The 25075-nt window shown below is 39.4% G+C and overlaps 1 protein-coding gene across 21 annotated transcripts in view; it reads right to left on the bottom strand.

The window, feature by feature from the left end:
* The window catches only part of CADPS (calcium dependent secretion activator), a 477516-nt gene that overhangs the window by 81618 nt on the left and 370823 nt on the right, over nucleotides 1-25075 (bottom strand). For 7 of the 21 annotated variants that reach the window (XM_063630798.1, XM_055260407.2, XM_055260403.2 and 4 more), the window contains 4 exons: nucleotides 21654-21760; nucleotides 14769-14925; nucleotides 13847-13988; nucleotides 776-931 (listed from right to left, as the gene is read on the bottom strand). In XM_063630798.1, coding sequence (XP_063486868.1) covers nucleotides 776-931; nucleotides 13847-13988; nucleotides 14769-14925; nucleotides 21654-21760 — 562 coding nt within the window. Of the gene's footprint in view, nucleotides 1-775; nucleotides 932-4235; nucleotides 4383-13846; nucleotides 13989-14768; nucleotides 14926-16124; nucleotides 16146-20636; nucleotides 20646-21653; nucleotides 21761-25075 lie in introns of all 21 variants that reach the window. The other 14 variants (XM_055260396.2, XM_063630797.1, XM_055260400.2 and 11 more) reach the window with 8 other exon arrangements.

Raw genomic sequence — 25075 nt, 5'->3', positions numbered from 1 at the left:
GGATGCAGTCTCTCATTCTTCATTGTATGCCAAGAACTTAGCCCTGTGCCTGGCATGTGGGAGGAGCTCAAATGATGTTTGCTGAATGGATGAATGTTGTCCTCATTTTTTTCCCGCACCTTCTCAGAACAGTCTGCCTGGGAACTTCAAGAACAGCATTCCTACCCTAGTCCTAAAAGCCACAGTGACAAAACAGGGAATCTGTATGCAGGCAAAATGTAACGTTCAATGTCTCATGCCCTGCTATTGAAATCCAGCTAGATTTTTGACAAGACAACTACAAGTTGGCCCACATATATGCTCATCTTTTATATATGGAATGAATGATGATGCTGAGACCCTATCCACAATGTTAGAAAACTATTAGATTTCTGCTACCTATACTGCATACGCCGGCTTCAGAATTGCATATTCTTTTTTTCCCTTCTAATTGTCCACTCAGGCTCACATTCATACATTTAACAAATACTTAGTATTTTGTGCCAGACACTGCTAGATATCAGGGATATAAACAAGAACGGACAGGGATCTTTTCCTCTTGAAGCCAACAACCATGAAAAAATCGGCAGCCACATTATTTTGGGTTTGGGACAGATGGAGGGCAGGTGAATGGAAGTTAGACGTTGACAGCCACTACTCCAGCTGACTTTGACAAGCAATCACCTTCTCCAATTAGTTTCAAGCTACAGCCAATTGAAAGAGCAACCATCTACCCTTCCCTGAGTCTGTGTATGGTGGGAAGGTGTGCAGAACCTGTCCAGCCACCTATACTTACCTTTTGACACAAGATTCGATCATGTCACTTGCCATCAACTTCAGCCGTTGTTCCAGGTGCTTTCCAAACTCTTCTTCAGGCCAGTGCAAGTCCCGAATGAAGGTCTGAAGGGCGTCAAGTTTCCAAAACAGATCTTCTGAGGTGCCTGACCCATTACTGGCAGGAGAAAAATTAGAAAATGAGAGTCACCCACCGGCCTCAGGCTCTACAAAAACTAACACAGAGACAACTGGGGGCTAGAAGGCAAACAGCAGCTTCAACATACAAAACAACGTGTGTTGGCGGTGGAGGCGGGGGCGAGTCTCCACCGGCAGATTTTGAGTTTTACCATACATGACTTAGTGTGCTTTGCTCAGCCAATTACCCCAGACCAGTGAGAAGTCTGGGGAAGGTGTTGCCCCATCACAACCAGGAGAATGGTGTATGGTAAAAATCAGCCTTCTTGTAATAACCACATTAACACATGTGATGATTCAGATGAAGGCCACGAACCAGGGGGAGAAATAGTCTCAATGGATAATAACTACATGGCAACATGCAGTTATTAAACTTCAGGGTTTCATGCATTTCCCCAGCTCCCCTCCAGAGTGGAGGCCTCTTGGAGATTGCACAAGACTTTTCGTTTTCAAAGGACAGTGCTAACAAAGTGGTGAGCGAGGACCTGCATTCTCTCTTGAAGAGCTGGAAGGAAATTAGGGTGACTCAGATCAAGAGGGGTACACCTGGATACCTTGATTCCAAAATGCTAGTTCAGTTGGGTTACTGTTCCAATTTTCATAGTCCAGCCCATTGCATAGGCAGGGTCCTCACCAGGATGAGGTGAGTCGGGACAGGGGAAGTTAGTGGACAAGAGATATTGTCAATGCTTTAGGGCTCAAAACCTGAGCTCTTTTACCGTTGCACCACCTTACCCAGTCCTGTGTGCAGTTGGGGAAATTGGTCTTGATGCCTTTCTGTACGATGACATCTAAGAAACTTTTACCTGGGGCATCTACAAAAAGCCTGTGTATGAGAAATGCTCCATCTCTCACCTTACTGCCCTTCTCTGGTTGGCTGTCTCTTTTGTAACAATCCCATTTGGAGCTCTGAGGGGTGTCCTCCCCCCACCCACTTCCTCGCATACCACTAATGCTAACACAGTAATTTATAAAATGTCCAACGCACCATGCATTACCACTTGTTCTGACATCGTCTATAGAAACAGATGAGAGTGGGTGTTTCTATTGTGACAGATGCCAGCTGCATTGAATTAATGCTTCAGAGAGAAATATAGCTAGTGCATAAATGCATACACAGCTACTGCAGGGCGGGGAGGGGGCACACGTCCAAACATGCTGAGAGGGAGCCTACGACCTGGACCAACAGGGTAATGTTTTCAAGGACAGACCAGTCTGAGGTCAGTACATAGATGTATCTGACACGAAAGAGCAGGTAACATATAAACACGCCCTTAAAATGAAAGGTGGCAAAGGAAAAAACTGGAGTTATGAAAAGATATAGAATCAGGCATTTCCTGGTGGGTGATTGAGAATCCACGCCTTCTTTTCAGATACTGCTGTGAGCATTGTTCAAAAGTGGGGGAATGCATTGTTTCTCCGTGAAAGTTCAGCCTTCCCCCTACCCCAACCTATGTTTGGGAAAAAGAAACCCCAACTTTGTCTAGTCTAAGCCCCGTTTTGGAACTGCATGGTTGTATGTTTTAAATCATTAAGTACATATGAATGCAATAATTGGTATTTATTACAACAACATTTTGACACCCATCTGGTTTCAGACTTTCAAAAAATTCTTGTAGGGTTTTTTTTTTTCTTTGAAGAGCTTATTATTAAGTTTTGACATGAGGAAAAGAATATTTTCTTTTTATTTTTAAGATAAACTGTTAATGTTAAGGCAATAGCACCAAGATTATTTTGATTGCTGAGCAGTTACCAAAATGTGTTCCCACTCATGCCTTAATTAATTGAACGGAGACCATTATCTGCTTTATTACAATGTCTTGATTCATATCTTTTCAAAAACAGTGTCACAGAGCATGCACAGAGGAAGATAAGAGAAGCTTTCTGATATTTTAAAATTTTTCACAGATACTACCTAATCTAATTTTTTCATATAGTCATCTTAGCATGAATATGATTTGTGTTCTTTTTTAGAAGTTTTTCTTAGATATAAATTTTTGGAGGTTGTAATTTGCCTTTAAAAGAGAATCAGACACATTGACCATATGATTTCATTGTGAACTTGTGAGCAATTGTAGGTTGTAGAAATATTAGGCAGCTTTGGAGGAGCCAGCTAGTGCAGTCACTTTAATGGTCTATCCTCCACCTGGATTATTGCAAAAATAAAAATGCTGAGGGCTGTCTTGATGAATGTGATTCTAAGATTTCAAAACATCACTGCCAGTTTCAGACCATTTTTTATTCCTTTGATAATAACACTTCTCTTTGAAAATGTGCCAATTTATTCTTTCAAGAAAAAGCTTATCTGGTCTGTAATTAGCTGTGGTCTAAGAAAAGGATCAAAGAAGGGTACAGAATCGCTAACCCTTATTTCACTTATTAAATCATGCACGTGGTTCTAATTTCCCTGAGGTAGAATTTAGGGGTGCTCGATCTTCTTGCTAACTAAAAAAGGAGAGAAGATTCATTTCTGAAGCTAGAAGAAATGGCCTCTCAACCCTCACTCCCCCAAACTGCTGGCTTTCAAGAAGTGGCCCATGCAACTCTGACATTCATGTGGATGAGTATAAAGCATAGCCCTATATTCAGATTATATGGCTACCAAAAATTTAATTATTTATTGTTTGAATCTTGTGTTTCGAGAATTATTGAACTTCTCATTACCTAGTTCTCAAAGCACCATATTGTATTGTGACCTTGGAAAGTACATAATATATTTTTTACATAACATTTATATGACTAAGGCTTGATCCATTCAGAAATTTTCATTTAGCCCTGAACATACTGTTACTATATCCTGCCATTTGCTGACACCAGAAATATGCTTTATGGTTTAAACATTCTCTAGGAATTTTTTATTTTTATTTAAAAAAAACACCCCAGATTCTAGGTAGGTGTGCTTCCTTCTTAGATTTGGATCAGGCCAGGGATGACTGGCCAGCCCACCAAAGAGGTTTCCTCCACTATTTTTGGATGTCTAGCTCCTAAAGTCACGTCACCTGCCAAAAAGGGTAGAATCCTTTTGCAAAAGAATTCAGGAAGTGAAACATAGTCCTCCAGCATTCAGTGGGCGTAAGACAAATTGTTAGTGCTGTATATATAGCAAACATCTTACAAACATGATGCATGCCAGAAATAAACAATATTGTCTCTGTATGATCAGCAAAATATGTCTAATTATCCATCTCCATCTCTGTTATATAGGATGTATAGAAATAAACAATACATATCCATGCCAAGATCACTTAAATTTAAATGAGATCTAATGTGAACTGAATACACACTCCGCATCATATATAGCAGCCATCCATGACGGTGCCGAAAAAGTAGGCATTTGTGGGATGCCTAGAGGGATGTTAACTGGTAGATTTGGTACTTTGGGAAGGTTCACATTGGGTAGGTTCACATTGGGTAGGTTACTGGTTAAACTCCTGTGGAAGAAACAGACAGAAAGAAAAAATACCATCACAGTGACAATGCAGATGTGGCAGAAGCACATGACAATTGTAAATAAATTGACCAAGTCCACAGCAAGACAATAGCAAAAACTCAAGCGACACACTTCAGAAAGCAGCTTACAGATGGGAAGCTGTGGTGTGGCTCTGTATCCAGAGAAATGACAAAAGTTAATGGAAAAAATTAACCACACAGTGACTTAAAAGTGCGGACACTCGCGGAGCACCCATACACAATGATCACATGCTTTGGGAGGGGCCTTTGGTTTCCATATCCATTGCCATAAGAGTCTAGAACTTTTCTCATGCTAAGGACTTGAAGTTCCTGGAATTCTTGGTGTGGCTGGGGTTGGGGTTGCTGTGAAGTCACTGGGATTGATAGAAATGGTGGAGCACTTCAATTTTCTTATTTTTAAAACAAATTATTGTTGATGGAGGCATATTTCTCAATCAGACGTTAGATATCACATAGAGTAGGAAGTTCACCCACTTGGAGGCACACATAATGGTGATTTACAGAAACCAAACTCTTTCCAACTGCTACTTCTAAAGACAGATATATGGGCAATGAGGTGTCAGTTGATGGTGAAATTATGAAATTGTATCAAGAAGGATCAGATTTGAATAATTTTATAGAACATTTAAAGAAAATAGTAACTTTCTCTCTCAAACTAAGTTCCGTAAAAATGCAGAAATGTTTACACACAGAAACAGAAACCAAGGAAATGAAAACAATCCCCAATTCAGCTCTTGTATTAGACTCTTTGACCCAAAGTGGATTTAAAATGTGGCTTCATATCATAATAGTTACTCTTGGAAGTGGGACAGAGACTGGGAGAAAGCATGAAAGGGACTTCTGGGGAGGTTCTACTTTTTGATCTGTGTGATGGCTTTACATGGGTGTGTGTTCAATTTGTGAAAATTAATCAAGCTCTGTATTTTTCTGTAAAAAGTTAAAATAAGTGACTAAAAAGTTAAAAATATTACCTCGTACCAGCCTTTTGTTTTTGGACAAAGATGGATCAACTGATGTGATGGAAGAGAGATGGATGGTTTTATAAGTAGAGGGAGAAATTAAAACAAAACCAAACCCCCAACTTGAATCAACTGTATTTCTTTGGAAGGACTGTGTCGTACACGGCTCCTCAAGCTGGCACCGTGTGTCTCAGTAGTGGCATTTTAAGGGTGTTCCATCCAGCCAAAGTCACTGGCACGGTAGAGCCCAGCCTAACCCTGCATCTGAGAGGAGCCTTCCTGTTTAAGTGAAGTTGACAGCACTTTGGCAAAGGACTTGAGGTTCTCTTTTTGGATCTTGCAGGAGAAGAGCAAGTTTTGCCAAAGCAGCTCTGCCCTGGGCAAGCTGTGTTTGACTAACAGGACTCCTGCAAGAGCTGGAGCTGCCTCTGGGCTTGCTTGGGTGGGGAGGTGGGGGAGTAGGGGAGTGGGGGAGTGGGGGAGTGGGGGAGTGGGGGAGTGGGGGAGTGGGGGAGTGGGGAAGTGGGGGAGTGGGGGAGTGGGGTAGTTAGGGAAGGGAGAAGTTGGGGGGTGGGGGGTGGAAGTGGGTACATGCCTTCTGCTAAGTCAGAAATTCCGGACCTTGATCACCTGGATGCCTGTCTCCCTCTAGAAACAGATTATTGTTTCACAATGGCAATATAGCCCCGGCTCATAGACTGAGAAACCTAGAATGCAAAATTGTTTACCTGGCATTCTCTTCTGTAGGGGAAACAGGTGTCTCATAGATTTGTCCTTTACACCTCACATTTTGGGAAAGTCAATTATACATCTCTACTTGGAACTAAAGGGTGCTCTTATCGGAATGGTCAAGAAAAGATTACCTATATGACTATTAAATAGAAGGGAAAATGGAACTTTTCCTTTTATGTGTCTCTGTTTAAATGGGGAATTTGCCTTTGAATTCAGTCCCTGGTGACTCTCAGTCTTAAACACTGCCATGTAACAAAACCGTTGGCGATTTCCACTGAGACATGTGTAAGCCTATATAAGCAAATGTGATCATTAAATGGTACACACACTGAATAATGATCAAGGAATTAGAAGATCTTAGAGACGGCAGCCTGGAAAGTTAAAATGTCAATTCTGAGCAAATTAAAAGTAGCTAGGAGTGAATAACATACAAATGTATGCAAAAGCAATTTAATTTAAACATATTAGCGGGTGGCAGGTACACAAATTAGACGCGAGCTTCATTTTGCACACAAAAATAAAAAATACTTCTATTAATCAAAACATATTGTATTTGCAAAATATGACATTTCAGCTAGACTACTGCCCTGCACTCATAGAGACATTTCCTTCTCTTTTTCTAATGCTCTACTTTCAAATTTTATAATGCTCGACTTTCAAAAGGATGAAACATGCTTGGTATTTCTGCTTTTAGAAAAATAATGTAGTGTATTACTAGTGTTACTAATATTTCATTTGGATACTAATAACATAAAGAATCAAGGAAGTAATTCTAAGCATAATATTTTACTAATATACATGTGAAAAGGGGGAATTTTCAAGTAGCACTTAGTTCTAATCAGGCTCCTGGAACTGCTGATGACTATAATGAATTATTACTTTAAAGAGGGCCCTTTTAGAAGCTACCTTAAAACAAGTTAGTCAGGCATCTCTGAGAGAATCATAATTGGATATCTCTGGATAGTACAAGAAGTATGAATTGCAATCCTAACAACTTATATGCATTAAAATTTACACTATTTCATTCATTTTGGGGACTCTTGAAAAAGAATAGCTTCCATTTAGGCCAAAGTGCCCATCCGTGGATGGTTTAGAAACATTCTCATCTACTCACTCTTACATGGATGAATGTCACAGATGTGTGCACGTCTCATCATTTCTATGGATGGAAATGAGTGGAGGTGAAGTCATTCCTGCTTCTAGAATTGATTCGAATCAAGACACTGACTCCATGCAGAAGGGATATAGTTGTGCCTTTCTCAAAGATCTTGGCTTCAGATTTATGGACGGGTTGGATTTAAGATACAAAATGCCTTCTACTTTTATGAATCAGTTGTTGCATGCATATATGTAGCACATCTTGTCTTTTCTTAGTACTTTGAGCACTGAAGCCTCTGTCAGTGTTTGTTCTTAGGTCTAATCCCTGCTTTGGGGCAGGGGCACTCTCTAATATCGTCCTAGAATCTAGAGCAGTATTTTACAGTCTTTTACTCATTATCACCCTGCCCCACAACTTCCTTCTCCATGAAAATTTAATAGCACAGATATATAGAATATCTGTTTATGTATTATATGTAGATCTGTGCTTTATATATGAAAAGAGTAAGATGTTTTTAAGCACCACCCTCCCACCTGAGTCAATTTTCACCAACTTATGGGCTGTAAAGCCCCCATTGAGAATGTATCACCTACAGAAAAAAAATTCCAAACTTCATGGGACTTTAGAACCTCCCAAACATCTCTCCAACTTTATGGCTTGCCTTTGTTACAATCCATGTTGGCGAAAATTCAGCGTTTGCATGCTCTCCCTCCCTCATATTTCTACCTTTGTACATCATCTTTCCCAGCATCCCTACCCCTTTTGAAATCTTGCTCTCAAGCTATGTTTTTCATGACCCCTTAGTGGAAATTGATTCCCCTCTATTCTTATGTCCTCATAACTTTTCCTTATGTTATTTGTAAATTTTTACATTGGTAAATAAAGTCATTTTTCTTTTTTCATGATAATTTTGACATTTCATAAAGTCATTTTTCTTGTGTGTGTGTTGCTCAGACCCAACTAGATTGAAACCCTCATCGGGGGAAACACCCCCATAGTTTTCCCATTACATCCTTATAATTTTCAGCCTGTGTGGGTTCTTTTACAAATATGGCAATTAATCAACAAACATTTATTGAGCACCTGTTATGTTCCAGGCCCTGTTGTAGGTGTTAGGGAGGCAGCGATGATCAAATGTGTATATGTGTCTGAATATGGATAGTGATATTTTCAGGAATGTTAGCATTGGAAAAGCTTTGGTTATTCAATGTCCTTGTTTGAAAAAGTAGGATACTGAGCCTCAGGGAGGTGAACTGAGGGAGGATCTCAACTCGGAAAACTTGGTGGCCCAAGGTCACCCAGCAAATTATTGGCAGAATCATGAGATCTGACACCAAGCACATTACTTGTCTATTTGACACCAGGCCACCTGCATATTGCTAAGCTGTCTTTGGTCTGATGGTTGATACACTAATATGTTCCACTGTAGTAACAATTTTACTACATATGTATTTTATGGCATTATATTTTATATCTTAAACATACACAATAAAACTTATTTTCAAAAAAGATATTGATGGCCGGGTGCAGTGGCTTATGCCTGTGATCCCAGCACTTTGGGAGGCCAAGGCTGGTGGATCACGAGGTCAGGAGATCGAGACCATCCTGGCTAACACGGTGAAACCCTGCTCCACTAAAAACACAAAAAATTAGCTGGGCATGGTGGCGGGAACCTGTAGTCCCAGCTACTCGGGAGGCTGAGGCAGAAGAATTGCTTGAACCCGGGAGGTGGAGCTTGCAGTGAGCCGAGATCGCACCACTGCACTCCAGCCTGGGTGACAGAGCAAGACTCCATCTCAAAAAAAAAAAAAAAAAAAGATACTGATATCTATGACTATTTGGAAAGTGACATTAAAAATACTTTTTATATGCATATCTGAGGCAGAGTGAGAAAGTGCATTTTGAGAAATGAGAATCCCGGATTTTACAGTGTGCATACATTAAGAAGCAGTGTTTAGTCCTACCATTCAGAGCTGATGCAGGGCAAGTGAGCCCCAAAGTAGAGCTTAGCCCATGAGGGTTCTTGGCTTCACCCAGGAAAGAATTCAAAGTGGAAGAAAACTGCTTTATTGAAGTGGTAGTGTAAAAACTCTGGTGGTGTTACAGTGCTGTGACTGCTCCTGCAGGGCAGGGCTTTCCCACAGGCAGTGTGCTTAGAGTAGCAGCTCAGGGCAGTTTTGCAGTCATATTTATACATGCTTTTAATTACATGTAGATTAAGGAGAGGTTTATGTAAGATATTTCTAGGCAAAGGGTAGTAACATCTGAGTCATCAGGTCATTGACATGGAAATGAGTGGTAACTCCATGGCAATGGTAAACTGACAGGGCACATTGCTGGGCATGTCTTATGGAAAGCCACTTTTGCCCCATCCTTGTTTTAGCTAGTTCCCAATTTGGTCTGGTTTCTGAACATCACCTCCAGAGTCAAGTCCTGGCTCTTACCTCAGAGCAGTCCTAACCTGAAGTGGGCAACCATGCAGCCAAAGATTCCCCATGCCTGGAGGTGTTTATGTAAAGACTAAGTGACCATCTGTCAGGGAAAAGGCAAGGGTGGTGGAGGTACTAGACTTGGTAAGACTTTGAATGAGTTGCTTTCTAGGTCTGCTTTCATACTGAAGGCCACCATGGCTTATTACCAATGAGCTAACACTGAAGAGCTGATGGAAATGTTGTCCATTTCTTGTTAGGACAAAAACCTCATATTCACAGCTGCCAGAAGGATTGTGAGCAACCCGCTCAACTGTGAGTGGGTGACCCCACTACATGTCCTGATGGAAACCCATGAGAGGGCCATGGGCTCCAGATTTTATTGACAACTTGGGACTGTCTTTGAGAAGCTGACTATCTTTAGCTGTGGTTAGAAGCAAAGAGATGACATTTTCCACCAATTCATAGAGATTCTAACCATGACTGTATCTGGCTTAACGGAAACAGAGACGTAGCCTCCCTTTTCTCTTTTTGAAGAGATGGAAGACTGTCTTTCTAGGGAAAGGCTGCCATAGGACTCAGCCATTTTACCCTTTCCATCAAATAACTTCAATTATTTTTGTTGTTGTTTTTGTTGTTCATCTTAAATAACCTCAATTATATCAAGCCTAAATGATGACATCTCTATTTTCTTTTACAGGGCCATATTTTGAAATAAGAAAATCTGAAGAATAAAGGATATTTTTCATTCTCTTTTTAGCAAACTCAATACATTGGTAGCATTTTCTTGTCAGATTGCTATTTTTCTTCAGCATTTCGAATGCTAGTTATTTTGAAGCAAACATTACAATGCACTCCTCATTTTACTTACAATGAGGTGCTTATAAATTTTGAAAAGAACAGAACTACTTGAGGATAACAATTGTTTGAAAGACAGGCTGTGTGTGTGTATGTGTGTATTGGAAGATTCTGCGGCAAAAATGGAAAAGACTGAGCAAACTAAATCTATTTACCTAAGTTAGTTTCTTGTTTTGGTGTGAGCTTGATGAGAAGTATGGCAAAAAGATCATTCTTCACTTGGAAAAAAAATCTAAGAAGAGAAATGAATCTGCTTCTTCATCAACCCACCAATAAGTAGTCAGATGGAAGTTCACATTTTATTTCTATTCACATCATAGGAAACATGGAGAGACTCACTCCTCTTAGCATATAACATGTCTCCAAGCTCTTTTTTACACTCCATTTTATTCCATTCTGCAAAGCTGTCCCCTAGCATCCACACTGTTTAAAAATCGGCTGATACAATGTGTGTGGTAGCTTGTATTTTAGTTAGCACTGTTTTTTTTTTTGTGTGTGTGTGTTTTTTTTTTTTTTGTAATAGGGTCTCACTCTGTCACCCCAGGCTGGAGTACAGTGGCAGGATCATGGCTCACTGTAACCTTGAACTCCTGGGCTCAAGCAATCCTCCCACCTCAGCCTCCTGGACTACATGCTGCGCCACCATGCCTGGCTACTTTTTTTATTTTGTAGAGATGGAGTCTGGTTATGTTGCCCAGACTGGTCTGGAACTCCTGGCCTCAAGTGATCCTCTCGCCTTGGCCCCCCAAAGTGTTGGGATTACAAGTGTGAACCACCACACCCAGCCCTTAGTTGGCACTTTTAAAGATCTCCACATACTCTGAAAGGCATATACTATTTAGCATGAATTGAACAAACCACAATCATATTCACTAACAGCACAATTTTAGATAGCGAAAAGCTACTGAAAAACACACACATATCTGCATAATTCTCAGGTTATTATTCGCAACTATTATTCCTTTATTCGCAATTTGCAGACCTTTAAATGGCCCATGCAAGAGTTCAAATTTTTTTTTAATTGGTAAAAAAATTCCCAAGAAAACATCCCTAGACTAAGACTTCAAGGTATGAAGATGATTTTTGAGTCTATCTTTATTTCTGATGGTATTAAGAATATTTAATGCCCCCAAAGAAGTAGCAGTCATGTGTTAAACTTTTTTTTTTTTTTTTTGAGACGGCATCTCGGTCTGTCGTCCAGGCTGGAGTGCAGTGGAGCGATCTCGGCTCACTGCAAGCTCTGCCTCCTGGGTTCACACCATTCTCCTGCCTCAGCCTCCCGAGTAGCTGGGACTACAGGCGCCCACTACCACGCCTGGCTAATTTTTTGTATTTTTAGTAGAGACGGGGTTTCACCGTGTTAGCCAGGATGTTCTCGATCTCCTGACCTCGTGATCCGCCCGCCTCGGCCTCCCAAAGTGCTGGGATTACTGGCGTGAGCCACTGCACCCGGCCATGTTTGACTTTTAAGAAATTTAACAGATTATAAAATGACTTAGTGACATTATCACAAGGTTTCATGACAATTCTCAGACACTGGATAGGCACATTTTTAAAACTTCAGTTTTGCAGGGGGGCAAACAAGTTCATAGAGGTTTGAACCCTTGACTTCTGGCTAGTAAATGGAAGACGGGGCACTAAATCTAGGGTTCTTCAAGGAATAGTGAAGGATACCAGTGGTTCTCTTCCATGTATGTTGGTAGTAGTAGTCTCCGTATTTAAATGCAAGTAAGTAAATGTTGTTTCACGACCACTGTTATTTTAAAACGTAAATATTACTCATTTTAACCTTTTCCTCTTAATAGCTATTCTCCAGCACAACTGTCTTGATTGTATTGAACATTGAAAAAAAAATAGAGCCTCTCATTAATAGCTTACCATCAAGGGACCCAGTTCCACCCTCATGAGTTAAAAGTCAGTAGGGCCATATTAAGAGACTGTTATAAACTGGAGCATAACAAACTAAAATTTAAATTTCTTGGTATTTGCAAAGGAAGAGCTACTGGTTATAACCTCCTTGCAATAGGGAAACTTCTCTTGTGGCTCAGATGTGGAAGGCGGGCAGAAAAGCCTATTTTGCATTAATTTATCAGTGAGAGCCTTATACAGTGTAACATTAGAGGAGGGTCTCAGTTCAGAAAACTGCTTAAAAATAGGCTGCAAGTCAAGGCTTCCAATTTGAGGAAAGGCCTCATGAATATTTGTTCTGGAGTTCCCAAAATGTGCTTGTAACATCCCTCTACTTTGCTCCATACTGTTTGCTGCATCCCAAAGACGTAAAAGACTAGCATGAACAAAATGATTTCCTTAAAAAAAAAAAAAAAAAAAAAAAAGAAAGAAACTAACAAGGCAAATCCAACAGTAGGCTTTACTGGAGCTTTTCACACCATCAAACCATAAGCATCAAACTCTCCATATAGGAGTCTCTATTTTTTCAGAAAGGGGAGTCTGAGACTGACCCTCTGGAGCCTCAAGTCAAGCCCTCTTCCCATCTGGGGAATGGAGATGGCACCAAGCCTGCCAAACATTTTCAAATAAGACCTAAAATTTGCCAAACATTTGCGGAAATTGACAAACTTGCAACCCACAAGATTTCCCATAATTTATCCTGCAGGGTATATGTCCCATTTTAAAAAAAGCACACGGTGGTCAAATACATTTAGGAAAATCTGGGTTAAACAGAGTTACACAAAATTCTAGGTCTGTGGGGTAGGTATTGTTTCCTAAACATACTTGGCCATAAAGGTTTTTTTTTTAAAAAGGTGCATCTAAAAGGCCTAGACCAGGCAATGGCAAACTATGGACCTGTTTCGTTAACAAAGTTTCACTGGAACACAGCTACACTCATTCGTTTACATACTGTCTATGACTGCTTTCACGCTACAATGACAGAGTTGAGTTGTGACAGAGATTATGTGGCTCCAAAAGCCTAAGTATATACTATATGGCCTTTTATGAAAAAGTTTGCTGACCTCCCTGCCTAGAACCCTACCGAACACACTTTGGGAAACACTGAATCCCAGAGATAGCACCATTGGAGTAAGACATAGCACACAAATATCACAGCCGAGTTTATATTCCTTCTTCGTTATTTATCTTGTGCAATAAGAGATTTCGTTTCATAAAACGTTTTTTCAACCTCTTCCTGTACCCTGCCCACCTCCTCCATCCCCCACCCTCCTGCCATTTGGGCAAAGAAGCTATGAGCATCATAGTAGAAGAAATGTGTGGTGTTTCTCTCTGTCCATACTAACAGTGAAACCCATATGACATCATTAATCCATTTCCGCATTACTCTCCAGCCATTGGTACCCAAACTCCGATGGTATCAAAAAAGGTTTCCTTACTTGACTGGTTCCCATGACTCCCGCTCAAAGCCCCTGTGAATGGATTGTGCAATTGAGGACTCCATCAGATCCACATATCTAACAACAAGTGGGGCAAACAGGTCTTGCAGGTGTTTGTGAAATTTTCCATTGCACAAATTATCTAGAACAGATAAGCAAAAGCTTGTTAAGAACCCACAGCTACTTTATCAATGTACAACACACACACACACACACACAGATGATTGATTGTCTTCTACATTAAATATACTGCTTCTAAGGAAGCCAAAAAGAGAAGAGAAGGAAAAAACTACACAAAAAGCATTGAAATGGAATTCAAAAACACTTTACCCCTTGGTATTGATCTTCTAAAAGGAAAAATGATCACGCTACTTTAAGAAACAACAAAAACAACAATCCGCACCATTTTTTTTCTGTTTCCCTTGCACCCACTTCCCTTCCTCCCATTAAGTTCCTAGGAAGAAAGAACATTCTTTATACTCTGCCCTCCTTCATCACCCTCTCTGGGGAGGAAGGTCTATTTTATGGCTGTTGTCACTATAACATACTCTGAAATGCTTGACATGTTAGTTAGCTGGAAATTTTTTTTTCATCTACAAAGCATCTTTTGATAAAAATTGCAAAATGTGAAGAGGTTAATTAATTTGAGAGCCAATAAAACACACAAAAAATTGATACCTCTTCTCACATTACTGTCAGGTTATTCTGTCTAGTTAAGAGACAGCGTCCCTAGAACAGGACACTTTTTGGAAGAAAGGGAATATTCTTCAGCTGTATGTTTCCTTTTGAGCGGTGGGGTTAATAATAATAAAACCATGAAGAGCTATGTCAAGCCTGTAGTCTGCTTGGGATAAAGACATCTTAGCGATCTGTTTATCTGCACACTACTTAGGAAAGTCAAACAGTCAAAGGTGATACGTACAGTCAGTACGGAGAAAATCATTCAGCAGCTGAAATAGTGGAAAACTGTCCCATGTGTCTGGAGGTTGCACCTCTAAGGCTGCATCCATGTCTACTGCAAAGAGTGACAGGAAGGTCTCCGCATGCTCCACCATTAAATCTGACCACCACGCAAAGGCCTTTGAAATTTGGCAGAAAAACAATAGACAAAGAGGTGATGAGCTTCTTTCTCAGACATTAAGATGTGAACTCCAGCCCTCACTGTTCAAAATTAATGGTGCATCTAGCAGGGTTTGGTAATTTTATTGTAAAGAGAACAGAATTTTTGATACAATTGGGGTGCTAAGTGTCTAAGGCAGTGCTTTGCGTGATTCCAGGCCTGCCACAGAGAGCCTGTATTCTGACCTAAGGGTCAGAGGATGCTGCAGTAGAAATGACAGACGTGGAACTTCTGTTCAATTTACAATAACTCAGTACGTTTTGAGTCATGCTCTTTGTCACCGTTGTTGGCTAGTTCTTGCTCTAAGGTATTAAAATCTGGGAGTTTCTTCACTGTGTTTATGGGTTTTCTGCTGGTCTAACTTGAAAATTTGTAATTATTGTTCACTTATATCTACATATCTGGGGCTTGTCTATGGTCTCATACAAAAACTCAAGAACTCATGTTTCCCTACACATTGGAAATGTTACTCCTATTTCATACTAAGTCAAAGAAAACCATTGTTGCAATTGTCACAAAACTTTTGAGTTGAAATCTTTTTAAGGAAGGAGGCTTTGGTTTTGTATCCAGTCTGGAGGAAAGATCAGGCTTAGGCTAGAAAACACTGAGTAAGATCAGGACTTATTTTTCTGGGGGTTGGACACATATGTACATTGAAAACCAAAAAATATCAGTGAAGTAACTCATTTTCATGCACATGGGCCCTTGGAAATCATTGTGCAGGGTCTCAGGGGGTGACATTCACATCAGACTGGGCCAGATGTGAATTCAATTCAAAGGCATGCATGCATGTTGACTAATCATTTCTGGCAGGGAGCATGCAGAATGAGTGGCAGTGTCAACAGGCCCTGTTTTGCCGATTTCAAAGAGAGCAGAAAAACAAAAACAAATTGCCAGCCCCTTCTGGTCCCCCACATCCCCATTCAATGCCGCAAAGTATTTACATTGGAAACACTTTCCGGAGCATTCACCAAAAAAAGATGGGAAGGCATTTGAAAATATGAAAGATGGTTATGGAAGAATTCCATAAATGAAAGGGTTTGTTCAATGGCCAAGCTCTTCTGTGATCTATTAGTTATTAGAGGGATATTCTAACAGCCACTAGGAGGCAGAATAGGGGTCCACCTCTCTTCTTTCACGAGATTTCACTTTACTTACTTCTCCTTTATCAACATGTGGCTGGTTTGCAAATTAAATGAAAAAAATCAAGTCATGGACCATTCTGCAAGGTTGGCTTGGCTGGAAATAGACACCTGCTGTTTCCATTTTAATTTACAGTAAAACCTCACTGATTCAGATTAATGGGAGAGGGGAGATGCTGGCCTGTCAGCAAAAAAAGCCTAACTTATTGGACTTTCTAAAAAGAGATATCCTTTTACTGTTTTTGAATGTAGCCTATAATTGGACACTAAAGTAAAAAGTATTCATTAAGTCTACATTAGTTATTAATGCAACATAATTGTAAACTTTTTAAAGCATCTAATAATTATAGATAAGTTGACTTATAAATTGAAGTCAAATAAACAGTAGATTTAATTTCATAGATCCTAGGATGGAAAAAAGGGTATTGGATTCCTCTAACTTGTAAGAAGAGTCTTTAGAACTTCCTGAGAAAGTTGAGATCAAGTCAAATATATTACATAAGAAAAAGAGTCACATCTACAATTGAATTGTCACAGATTCCAATATTTGGGTCTGAACCGATGAGGTTTTATTGTAGTTTTACCACCTGCAGATGAGAGCCCTGGGGTTTAGGGCTTACTCCACTGACTACCTAGCTAAGTGCAGTAGATAGAGAAACCCTCCATGCCACCCCCAGAACTTTCCCAGACACCAGTCTTTTAGGCAGAGACCATCTAAATCCTGGAACTTGCTGGACGAAGTTCCATCTCTACCCCTATGTGGAAGGCTGACTCTCATCAGTCCTGATTCCAGATATTTGAAAAATTCACAAAGGTACACTAAATGTTGGCTAGTACTTATTCTTTAGTTATTCAACCATCTTTACATCTTCAGGATGAGTCCAAGAAAAGTTACTGGGAAGATCAAGTTGCCTCCCCAGACACAATTTGTCCTAGAATGACAGGAAAAAACAATACAAAACAAAAAAAACCAAGCTCAAATGTTTGAAATTAAAAGTTTCTTAACCCAACCTCATACCTGGCTCTTACCAGCAATTTTTTTTTTTTTTTTTTTTTTTTTTTTTTTTTTTTTTTTTGAGACGGAGTTTTGCTCTTGTTACCCAGGCTGGAGTGCAATGGTGTGATCTTGGCTCACTGCAGCCCCTGCCTCAGCCTCCTGACTAGCTGGAATTACAGGCACCTGCCACAATACCTAGCCAATTGTTTTTGTTTTGTTTTGTATTTTTAGTAGAGACGGGGCTTCACTATATTGGCCAGGCTGGTCTCAAACTCCTGGCTTCAGCTGGTCCACCTGCCTCAGCCTCCCAAAGTGCTGGGATTACAGGCATAAGCCACCGCACCTGGCCTCTTACCAGCTTTTTAACTTAAAAGTTGCAAACCAGAGGTCATAAGAAGTGCCACTTCTACGATCTATACAGAACTTAGTCCCTCATTGTAATTTAATATATTATTGAGCAAATATCTACCACCCTTGCATTAATAATCATTTAGATATTAATAGCCCTGCAAAGAACGATGACTACTGTGGCATGAATCATTGCTATTGGAGTCTGGTAGAACAGTTTAGGGATCTAGTGAACCAAGAGAATTTAAATTTGGGGACTGTAGAATAAGTGAGGACCAGAGCTATTTTTGTACATTCAAGGGAATTCTTTTCAAAACCTTATAATCAAACCCGACCTCTCCAAGAAGAACAAAATGATTCTAGCGAGGGCAGTAAAAACCAGAAAGCAAAAGCGTAATTCCAATTAAATGAACAGAATCTGTGTGACTGGGTTGGGAAAGGCCAGGCTTTAAAAATATTTATTTTATGCTTGCTCATACAGGTGAATGCTATTTTTGTACTTGAGCTAACTCACAATATTCATGGGCATCTAAAGTCTTATAAACCTTTTCCAAAGACAAGGAGAATAAGGAGTTATACTTCGGCTACTAAATACTTACCCAGAGCTTTTCATTATTCACAGACAAAGATGTGTGCTTTAGGGGTACAGTCTACATCAAACACACTGTATATTTTGCACACAAACTAACATGTATATATGTACTCCTCTATATACCACAATACATATATACATATACATACGTATACATAGAGAGAGATTGGGAAGGTGTAGCAACCATATGTGAAGGCATAATTTGTGTGTGTATGTTTGTGAATAGATTAGACTCTGGAAACAGAGTTAAGCTGCAATGAAGAGATAACTGTGACCACTGCTACCATATACTGCGTGTGTGTACATATGATGTATTCTTAACTGGTGAGATTTCTTTGCTTGGGACATTTAATTACTTTATCTTGGAATTTAAAATGTCTTTAAGGATTATTGGTTTTTTTTAGGTGGAGGAGGCAAGCCTACTAGTCACTTTGATTTGAGTGGTACCACCAAACAACACGGCCACACAGCCAAGATCCAAGCTTAGGATTTAGTCTTTTTTTTCTTCTTCTTCTTCTTCTTTTTTTTTAATCTACTGAGCACCCAGAGAACATGGTAGTGAGTACTGATCAGTAGAAAATAATTGTCTTACTTTTTCTTTTGGGGAAGAAAAACCCCATGTTTAGTGTGCCAGAGGTAATGCTACCTCTTCCATTGTACTCCAGCCAGTCTTGACCCTGGTTGTACACTGGAATCACCTGGGCGGCTTTTAAAAATTACCCATGCTCAACACCTCCTGGAAGATTTCAATAAATTGAGCTGGGACAAGACCTGGGGATCTGAATTTTCAAGAGCTGTCCATGTGATTGCAATCTGTAAGTGAAAGTTGATAACAGGTGGTAGTGCCTTTCTGGCCCACTGTACCTTGAAATGAATCTACTCTCAACACATTCTGTTTATTCTGTTCATTTGGTACTTTCCACACAGGTTTTGTCACTTTGATAATCAGATATTCTTATATTTTGTTTCCTTAGCAATTTGTCCCTAGTAACACAAGAGCCAAGCTTTGTGGAGTGCTCACTTTGTGCCAGGCATAACACCAGATGCTTTACTGAACGTGGCCTTCCACTCTAACAATGACCATCTATTGTTATCTCCACCTTACAGGATGAGAGAAGTTATCCTGGAAGAGAAGAGGCAAAGCTAGGATTCAAAGCCAGACTTCTCTGGCACAGAGCCTAAGCTCCTGGACACCCTGCATTCTATTGCTTGAAGGACAGGCTGTCCTATGCCTGGTTGTCTTTCAGAAAGCACCAAGGTAGTTGCCTCAGTGCTCAGAAGATAGAAGACGCTCAATAGTTAGCTTTTGATTGATGGAGAAGATTTTGTGATTGGGCAAAATGTTTAATTTTGGAAAGAATCCTGTACATTTATCTAAAAGAAAATTTGGTCTCAGGCACTCCAAAGTATGCTAAAGTTTTCATTACTAAGTTTTAAAGTTGGTAATGGGAATTGAGTTGATGTCTACTCTATTTATTTAATTCGAATGGCTTTTGAATATACAAGATTAAAATATTTTGTGATGACGGTTATTAGGGCAGTTTAGGATAAGGATTAACACAGTGAAAAAGGGCTTTTTGGAAAAGTGAAACGTGCCTTGTTTAGCATATAAGCCCTCCTTTGGTGTTTCTTTTGAGCAATTTAGAAAAATATACATCCTTTCTTAGCCTGTAGCAGCCTCCAAAAATAACTTGATTATAAATCAAGTATATCCGTCATTTTTCTTCTCCTCTGATTCACTTAAAAGCACAATTGTGACTGAGAAAACTGTGCTCTTTGTATTTATGTCTTCAAGAATGTGTGGGTTTGGTCCAGCATCATGGGAAGAGCCTCAACCACTCAGATCAGAGGAGGGCAGGCTGGAGCCCCTCCATGCCTCTGGAGATGACTTTGAAGACACGTGGGAAGAACACACTTACCATCACCGGAACCCCAGATGCCTGCAATCTGAAAAGAACATCCTATGGGATAGCGTAGGAAAAATATTCTAACCCACTTAATTGTTTGCATGTTTGGAGGTTATCAATTTGCTTTTCCTTATCACTCATGGCTGTGCGTTGCGGATAGATGCTGTATGAATTAGTTCTACCTGCCTCAAGGGGTCTTAGCCCCATTCTTTGAGGGTTTTCAGGGAAAAAAATTCTTCAGCACTCTCTCTATATATAAATACTGTATATATGATTCACATAGAGACGGTTGTTGAGGAAGATTAGTATCACTCCGGTGAGCTACTGGTTACTAAGTTTGATACTCATCTGCTGTAATAAAGGTAAGTACAGACAGACATAGGAAACTACACCAGGCTAAGGACAGAATCAAGGCAGGTAGGAGGCGTTGTGTTGGGATGTAACTGCAGTACGTTGTTAAGTATATCAATTGCTTCATGCACGCACAAGAGAATCACCCGCATTGACCCTGCCGTGGAGGGTCACCCATTCCACAAGCAGTCCACTCGAAGTTGCTGTTACATTCCTTGGGTCAGTGTTAGAAAGCAGGAGCACCAGGAAAAGTCCCATTAGAAGACATGGTACTGGAAGGGCATGCACAAAGTATGACAGCAGGTGGCTGGTTCATTCGGTTTAGTCACATACCTCTTTCCCCTGCCACGATCAGCCAAGATTGAATAAAATAGTAGAAAAACAGGGAGGAAATTTAAATATGCAATCAGGCATTAGTCGGGACGGTTGGATTTATGGTGTATTATATATTATTGAACTATACTGGCAATTTCCATTTAGTCATGGAATGATCATTTTAGGTACTTGAGAAATTACTTTTAGGAAATGTCATTTTTCCCCTTTGCTGTAAATCTGAATGTAGAGAAAGGGGGAGAATTATGCAATTTTCAAAAAGATTATTTTAAGAGAGATGATTTTAAATCCAAATTTTGAGACAAGCATTGATATAACCATTTAACCATCGTGAAATTTTGGAATTTTCTTGGAAGTGTTAGGTTGTTTAAGTCCTTATAGGTTTGGGATTTAGTTAGCCTTGAAATCCCTTGGTTTATAATTATTATCAAAAGGATTATTTTGATAGTAGTTTGTTAAAAAAAGTAAGCTATATTTATTTAGATGTATGTTGGAGAATCGACAAGTTGAACAACACAGAATAATTTGCTTCTGTCACTGTGTTTAACAACCCAGGCAATCTAAGATAAAAAAACAAATGAAGACTCTAGTACAAGCAGAGTAAGTTACAGAGATAAACTGAGAAAGAAGGTCTGTGGTTCACATACCAAATAACTAATAAAAACAACAGTAGTGGCAAAAAAAAAAACCAACAAAAAACCAAAACATATTTTGCGTTCTGGACAATGGTAACCAGATGCTGCTTGAATGATTAGCTTTAAAAAGCACTCACCTCATTTGTTCATTGCTAGAAACATCTGAAAACTTAGGCTGAAACATACAACATGCAACTACTTTTTGGTTGGTTAAAATAACCTTCCAAAGACTTCTTGCAAAACTTCCACTTTCATTCCCTTTGCAATCCCAGTTAAAAGAAAATGGGTGTTAAGGCATCTTATTCACAATCTGGCTGAGAAAATCAGCTCTGCAAACTCAGCTAAGGGACAGTAAGATACACTTCCCACCAAGCCTGCTCACCTCTGCGTGGTGCTCCTCATTTTGCTGAAGAACTTCAATGACTAGTTCAGCAAGACGTATTGTATCTTCAAGCTTTTTGGCAGGAGTGATTAATCGGCCTACATTTTCTGTAGTACAAGAGTTTGTGTTAAAATTCAGCGAAAGTGGCAGGCTACTTTTATGGCCATTAGAACTAGTGGATAAGAAATTGAGAATAGTTATCAGTTTTTAAAAAAAAAATTCATGCAAATGTTAAGTGCCATGTAATTAGTAGTGAGCAAACCATAAAGCCATTTTATTACTATCACCATTATTATAATGCATATTAGAAAAAAGCAGTGCTCCAGCTTCAAATTTGCACGTGAAGCTATATTAAGTCTATGACAGCCCATATCAAATTTGGTGACATTTTGTACACATGTTCTTTAAAGACAGCATAAATGTACTATATCACTCTCTAGATTGTATTTATGCTACCTGAAGTGGGAAGATTAACAGGAGTTTAATATTGATTGCTGTTACATTTATTTTTTAGATTAATTACGCTACAGCGTAATTTTTCATTGCAGTCTCGCGTATGTTGGAACGTTCATTTTGAAAATGCAGATTCAAATGTCTGCTTCAAGTTGTCCAGGGAGGAGACAGAAAAGAAAAATTGGATATGCCTGGGCCGTTAGTCAGGAATAATAATTGTTAAAAGGGTGTTAGGAGTAGATTATTGAATGGGTTGTGGTAGTTTGTGCTACTGGCTGTTACAACTGAAATTTTATCAGTTAAATTGAAACAATGTACTTAATTGTTTTCTTTGTTTTTAGTTTCTCTCAAACTGAAAGTGTTGTATTTTTACCCAGCTCAGGAAGAACCTGAACCCTGGCTTACGTTGCTTTCTTTTTAGGGCTGAGTTCATGAGTTTGACAACGTCATTATGTTCCAAAAATTACAAACTTTTTTCCTTTGGGAAAAGAGCAATATTTAAAACATAAAGGAGATTTTCTTTCTTTCTTTTTTTTTTTTTCCTTTTTTTTTTTTTTTTTTCTGGAGATGGAGTCTCATTTACTCTGTCGCCCAGGCTGGAGGGCAGTGGTGCGATCTCAGCTCACTGCAACCTCTGCCTCCTGGGTTCAAGTGATTCTCCTGCCTCAGCCTCCTGAGTAGCTGGGATTACAGGCACCTGCCACCACGCCGGGCTGATTTTTGTATTTTTAGTAGAGACGGAGTTTCACCTTGTTGGCCAGGATGGTCTCAAACTCCTTACCTCAGGAGATCCGCCCGCCTCAGCCTTCCAAAGTGCTGGGATTACAGGCGTGAACCACCGTGCCTGGCCAAAACATAAAGCTTTTCTTGGCCAGTAAAACTGCTTGGATTCAACCAGTCTGAATTCCAGGGGAACTTGTATTTCATGTTTAGCCCCCTTCAAACCTTGAAGCCTCAGAGTCAGAGCACATGGGATAAAGTGAAATAAACATCATTTAGTAGAATTCCCCAAGTAGGTACATACATTTGCAAAAGAACTGGCAAAACTTATTTTCATCTCTTCATCTGAAACAGGTATATTTTGGCTTCAGGATGTTTCTTGCTAGAAAAAATTACCTATTACTAAATAGGAAGGTTTCTGGCAGGCAGCAGGGGGTGGGAGGAAGTAGGCAGACTTAAAATCATAAGAGATTGCTAATTTACAAAAAAAAGTTTCTTAATATTCTTTTATGCATTTCTTAGGTACTGAACATATCAGGTCATTAGTAATTTAGGATTTAATAATGAAAAATAAATCCAGCGAGACACTATGCAAAAAGAGTGTTTTAGCAAATGGGATGTAAGAGTGATTAGTGGGACAGGGTAAGATTAGGCAAGTGTTGAAAGTCTCGGTCTAACGAGGCCTGATGGCTAGTGTGAACATGGGCTTCCTGGATTCAAGTCAATGGAAAGCTCCATTATCTCTGCCATACCCAGATGGAAATGTGGCTGGATCTGGTTAGAGCCTGAAGGTGGGGCTGTGGGAAACATAAACATGTGGATTAGGCAGAGAATAACCAACACTCAGAATAAGGAGATGTGGGAGCTTAGGTGCTGATAGCCCGTTGCCTGATCTAGAGCAATATATATTTAGACAAAGAGTGTATGGCAAGATTGACTTCTGTGCTTTTGGGGCATCTGACCTGTTAGTAATTTGATAAATAGACTATCATAATTTCATTCGTAGACTTTCAGGCATTTCTACAAACATACTGTGTATATATTTTTGGGTAATATGTGTAGAGTGAGGTATTTGCATTTTGATAGTAAATATGCACAGGCTACTATTTTTTATTCGTTGATATTCACATTTACACATCAATTTGCAAATTCCTCATCCTATGCTTATTACCCATTCGACACATACACCCACATACACACATCACACACTTACATACATTTTCTAGTAACAGACAAGCCTGCACATTAATACAAATCTTCAGGAAATCCTACTTGGGGCACATCTTTGAAATTTCTTGCTTTAAAAATAGCTTTGTCCTTTTGGGTGAAACACTCACCAAATCTAGGGGAATTCTGGCTGTTTATGACATAGGATACATAAATAATTCATACCAATATTTTTATGCACTTTTTAAAAAAAGTCAATAATTTTTATGTTTGGAGAAATCCAAGATGTTGAAGCTAGGACCACCTGAAGATTTGTTTTAATAGGCAGTACTCTTAGATTGACTACAATAGATATCAATAGGTACACATAAATTGTGCATGTGCATGCAGCCATTCTATGAGTGTGTGCACATGTACACAGATATGTGTATGCCTGATGTATATATACAGACAGTATGTTTAATAAAACCCTTTGCAATTTTACTTGAACATAAAACCATTAAAGTAAGCAGGTTAAGGATCCTTTAATCTAGAACACTTGATCTGCCAATTAACCCATGTAGCCAGTCTTTCATTTACTATTAATTAGCCACGATTCCATCATCTGTAGATCAAGTCACATTAGTGAGACACTGCACTATTTTCCTGTTTGTTTGCATAGCTGCTGTACTACTAGCTAAATGGCAAAATGGAACTAAAAGTAAATTCTCTAAGATGTTGTCTTTAAAGAAAATACTGTGCAAAATCCTTGAGCACTTCTTCCCTCTCCCCAACAGAGGTCAAGGAGAAATTTGTGCTTAGAAACAACTTTTTTTTTTTTTTTTGGCCACTTCTGCTGTCTTCAGATGAATTACAATATTCCTATCCCCCAAGCTTGCACTAGCTGGAGCACTGATAAAATGGAACTAAAAATATAGTATACTTAAGAACCATTTCATACAATAGAATTGAAGCTCATAACACAGAAAAAATTGTCATGCAAAATGTTATGCAACAACAATGTTATTTTGTGCTGACATTGAGATTTGAAAATGTTGCATATGTCAGACATAGCTAGACAAAAAAAATGTGGACATTTGGAA

This window comes from Symphalangus syndactylus, chromosome 21 (assembly GCF_028878055.3).
Source record: "Symphalangus syndactylus isolate Jambi chromosome 21, NHGRI_mSymSyn1-v2.1_pri, whole genome shotgun sequence".
Classification (NCBI taxonomy): Eukaryota; Metazoa; Chordata; class Mammalia; order Primates; family Hylobatidae; genus Symphalangus; species Symphalangus syndactylus.
Note: the sequence above shows the minus strand (reverse complement) of the source record. Positions and strands in the feature narration are given on the sequence as shown.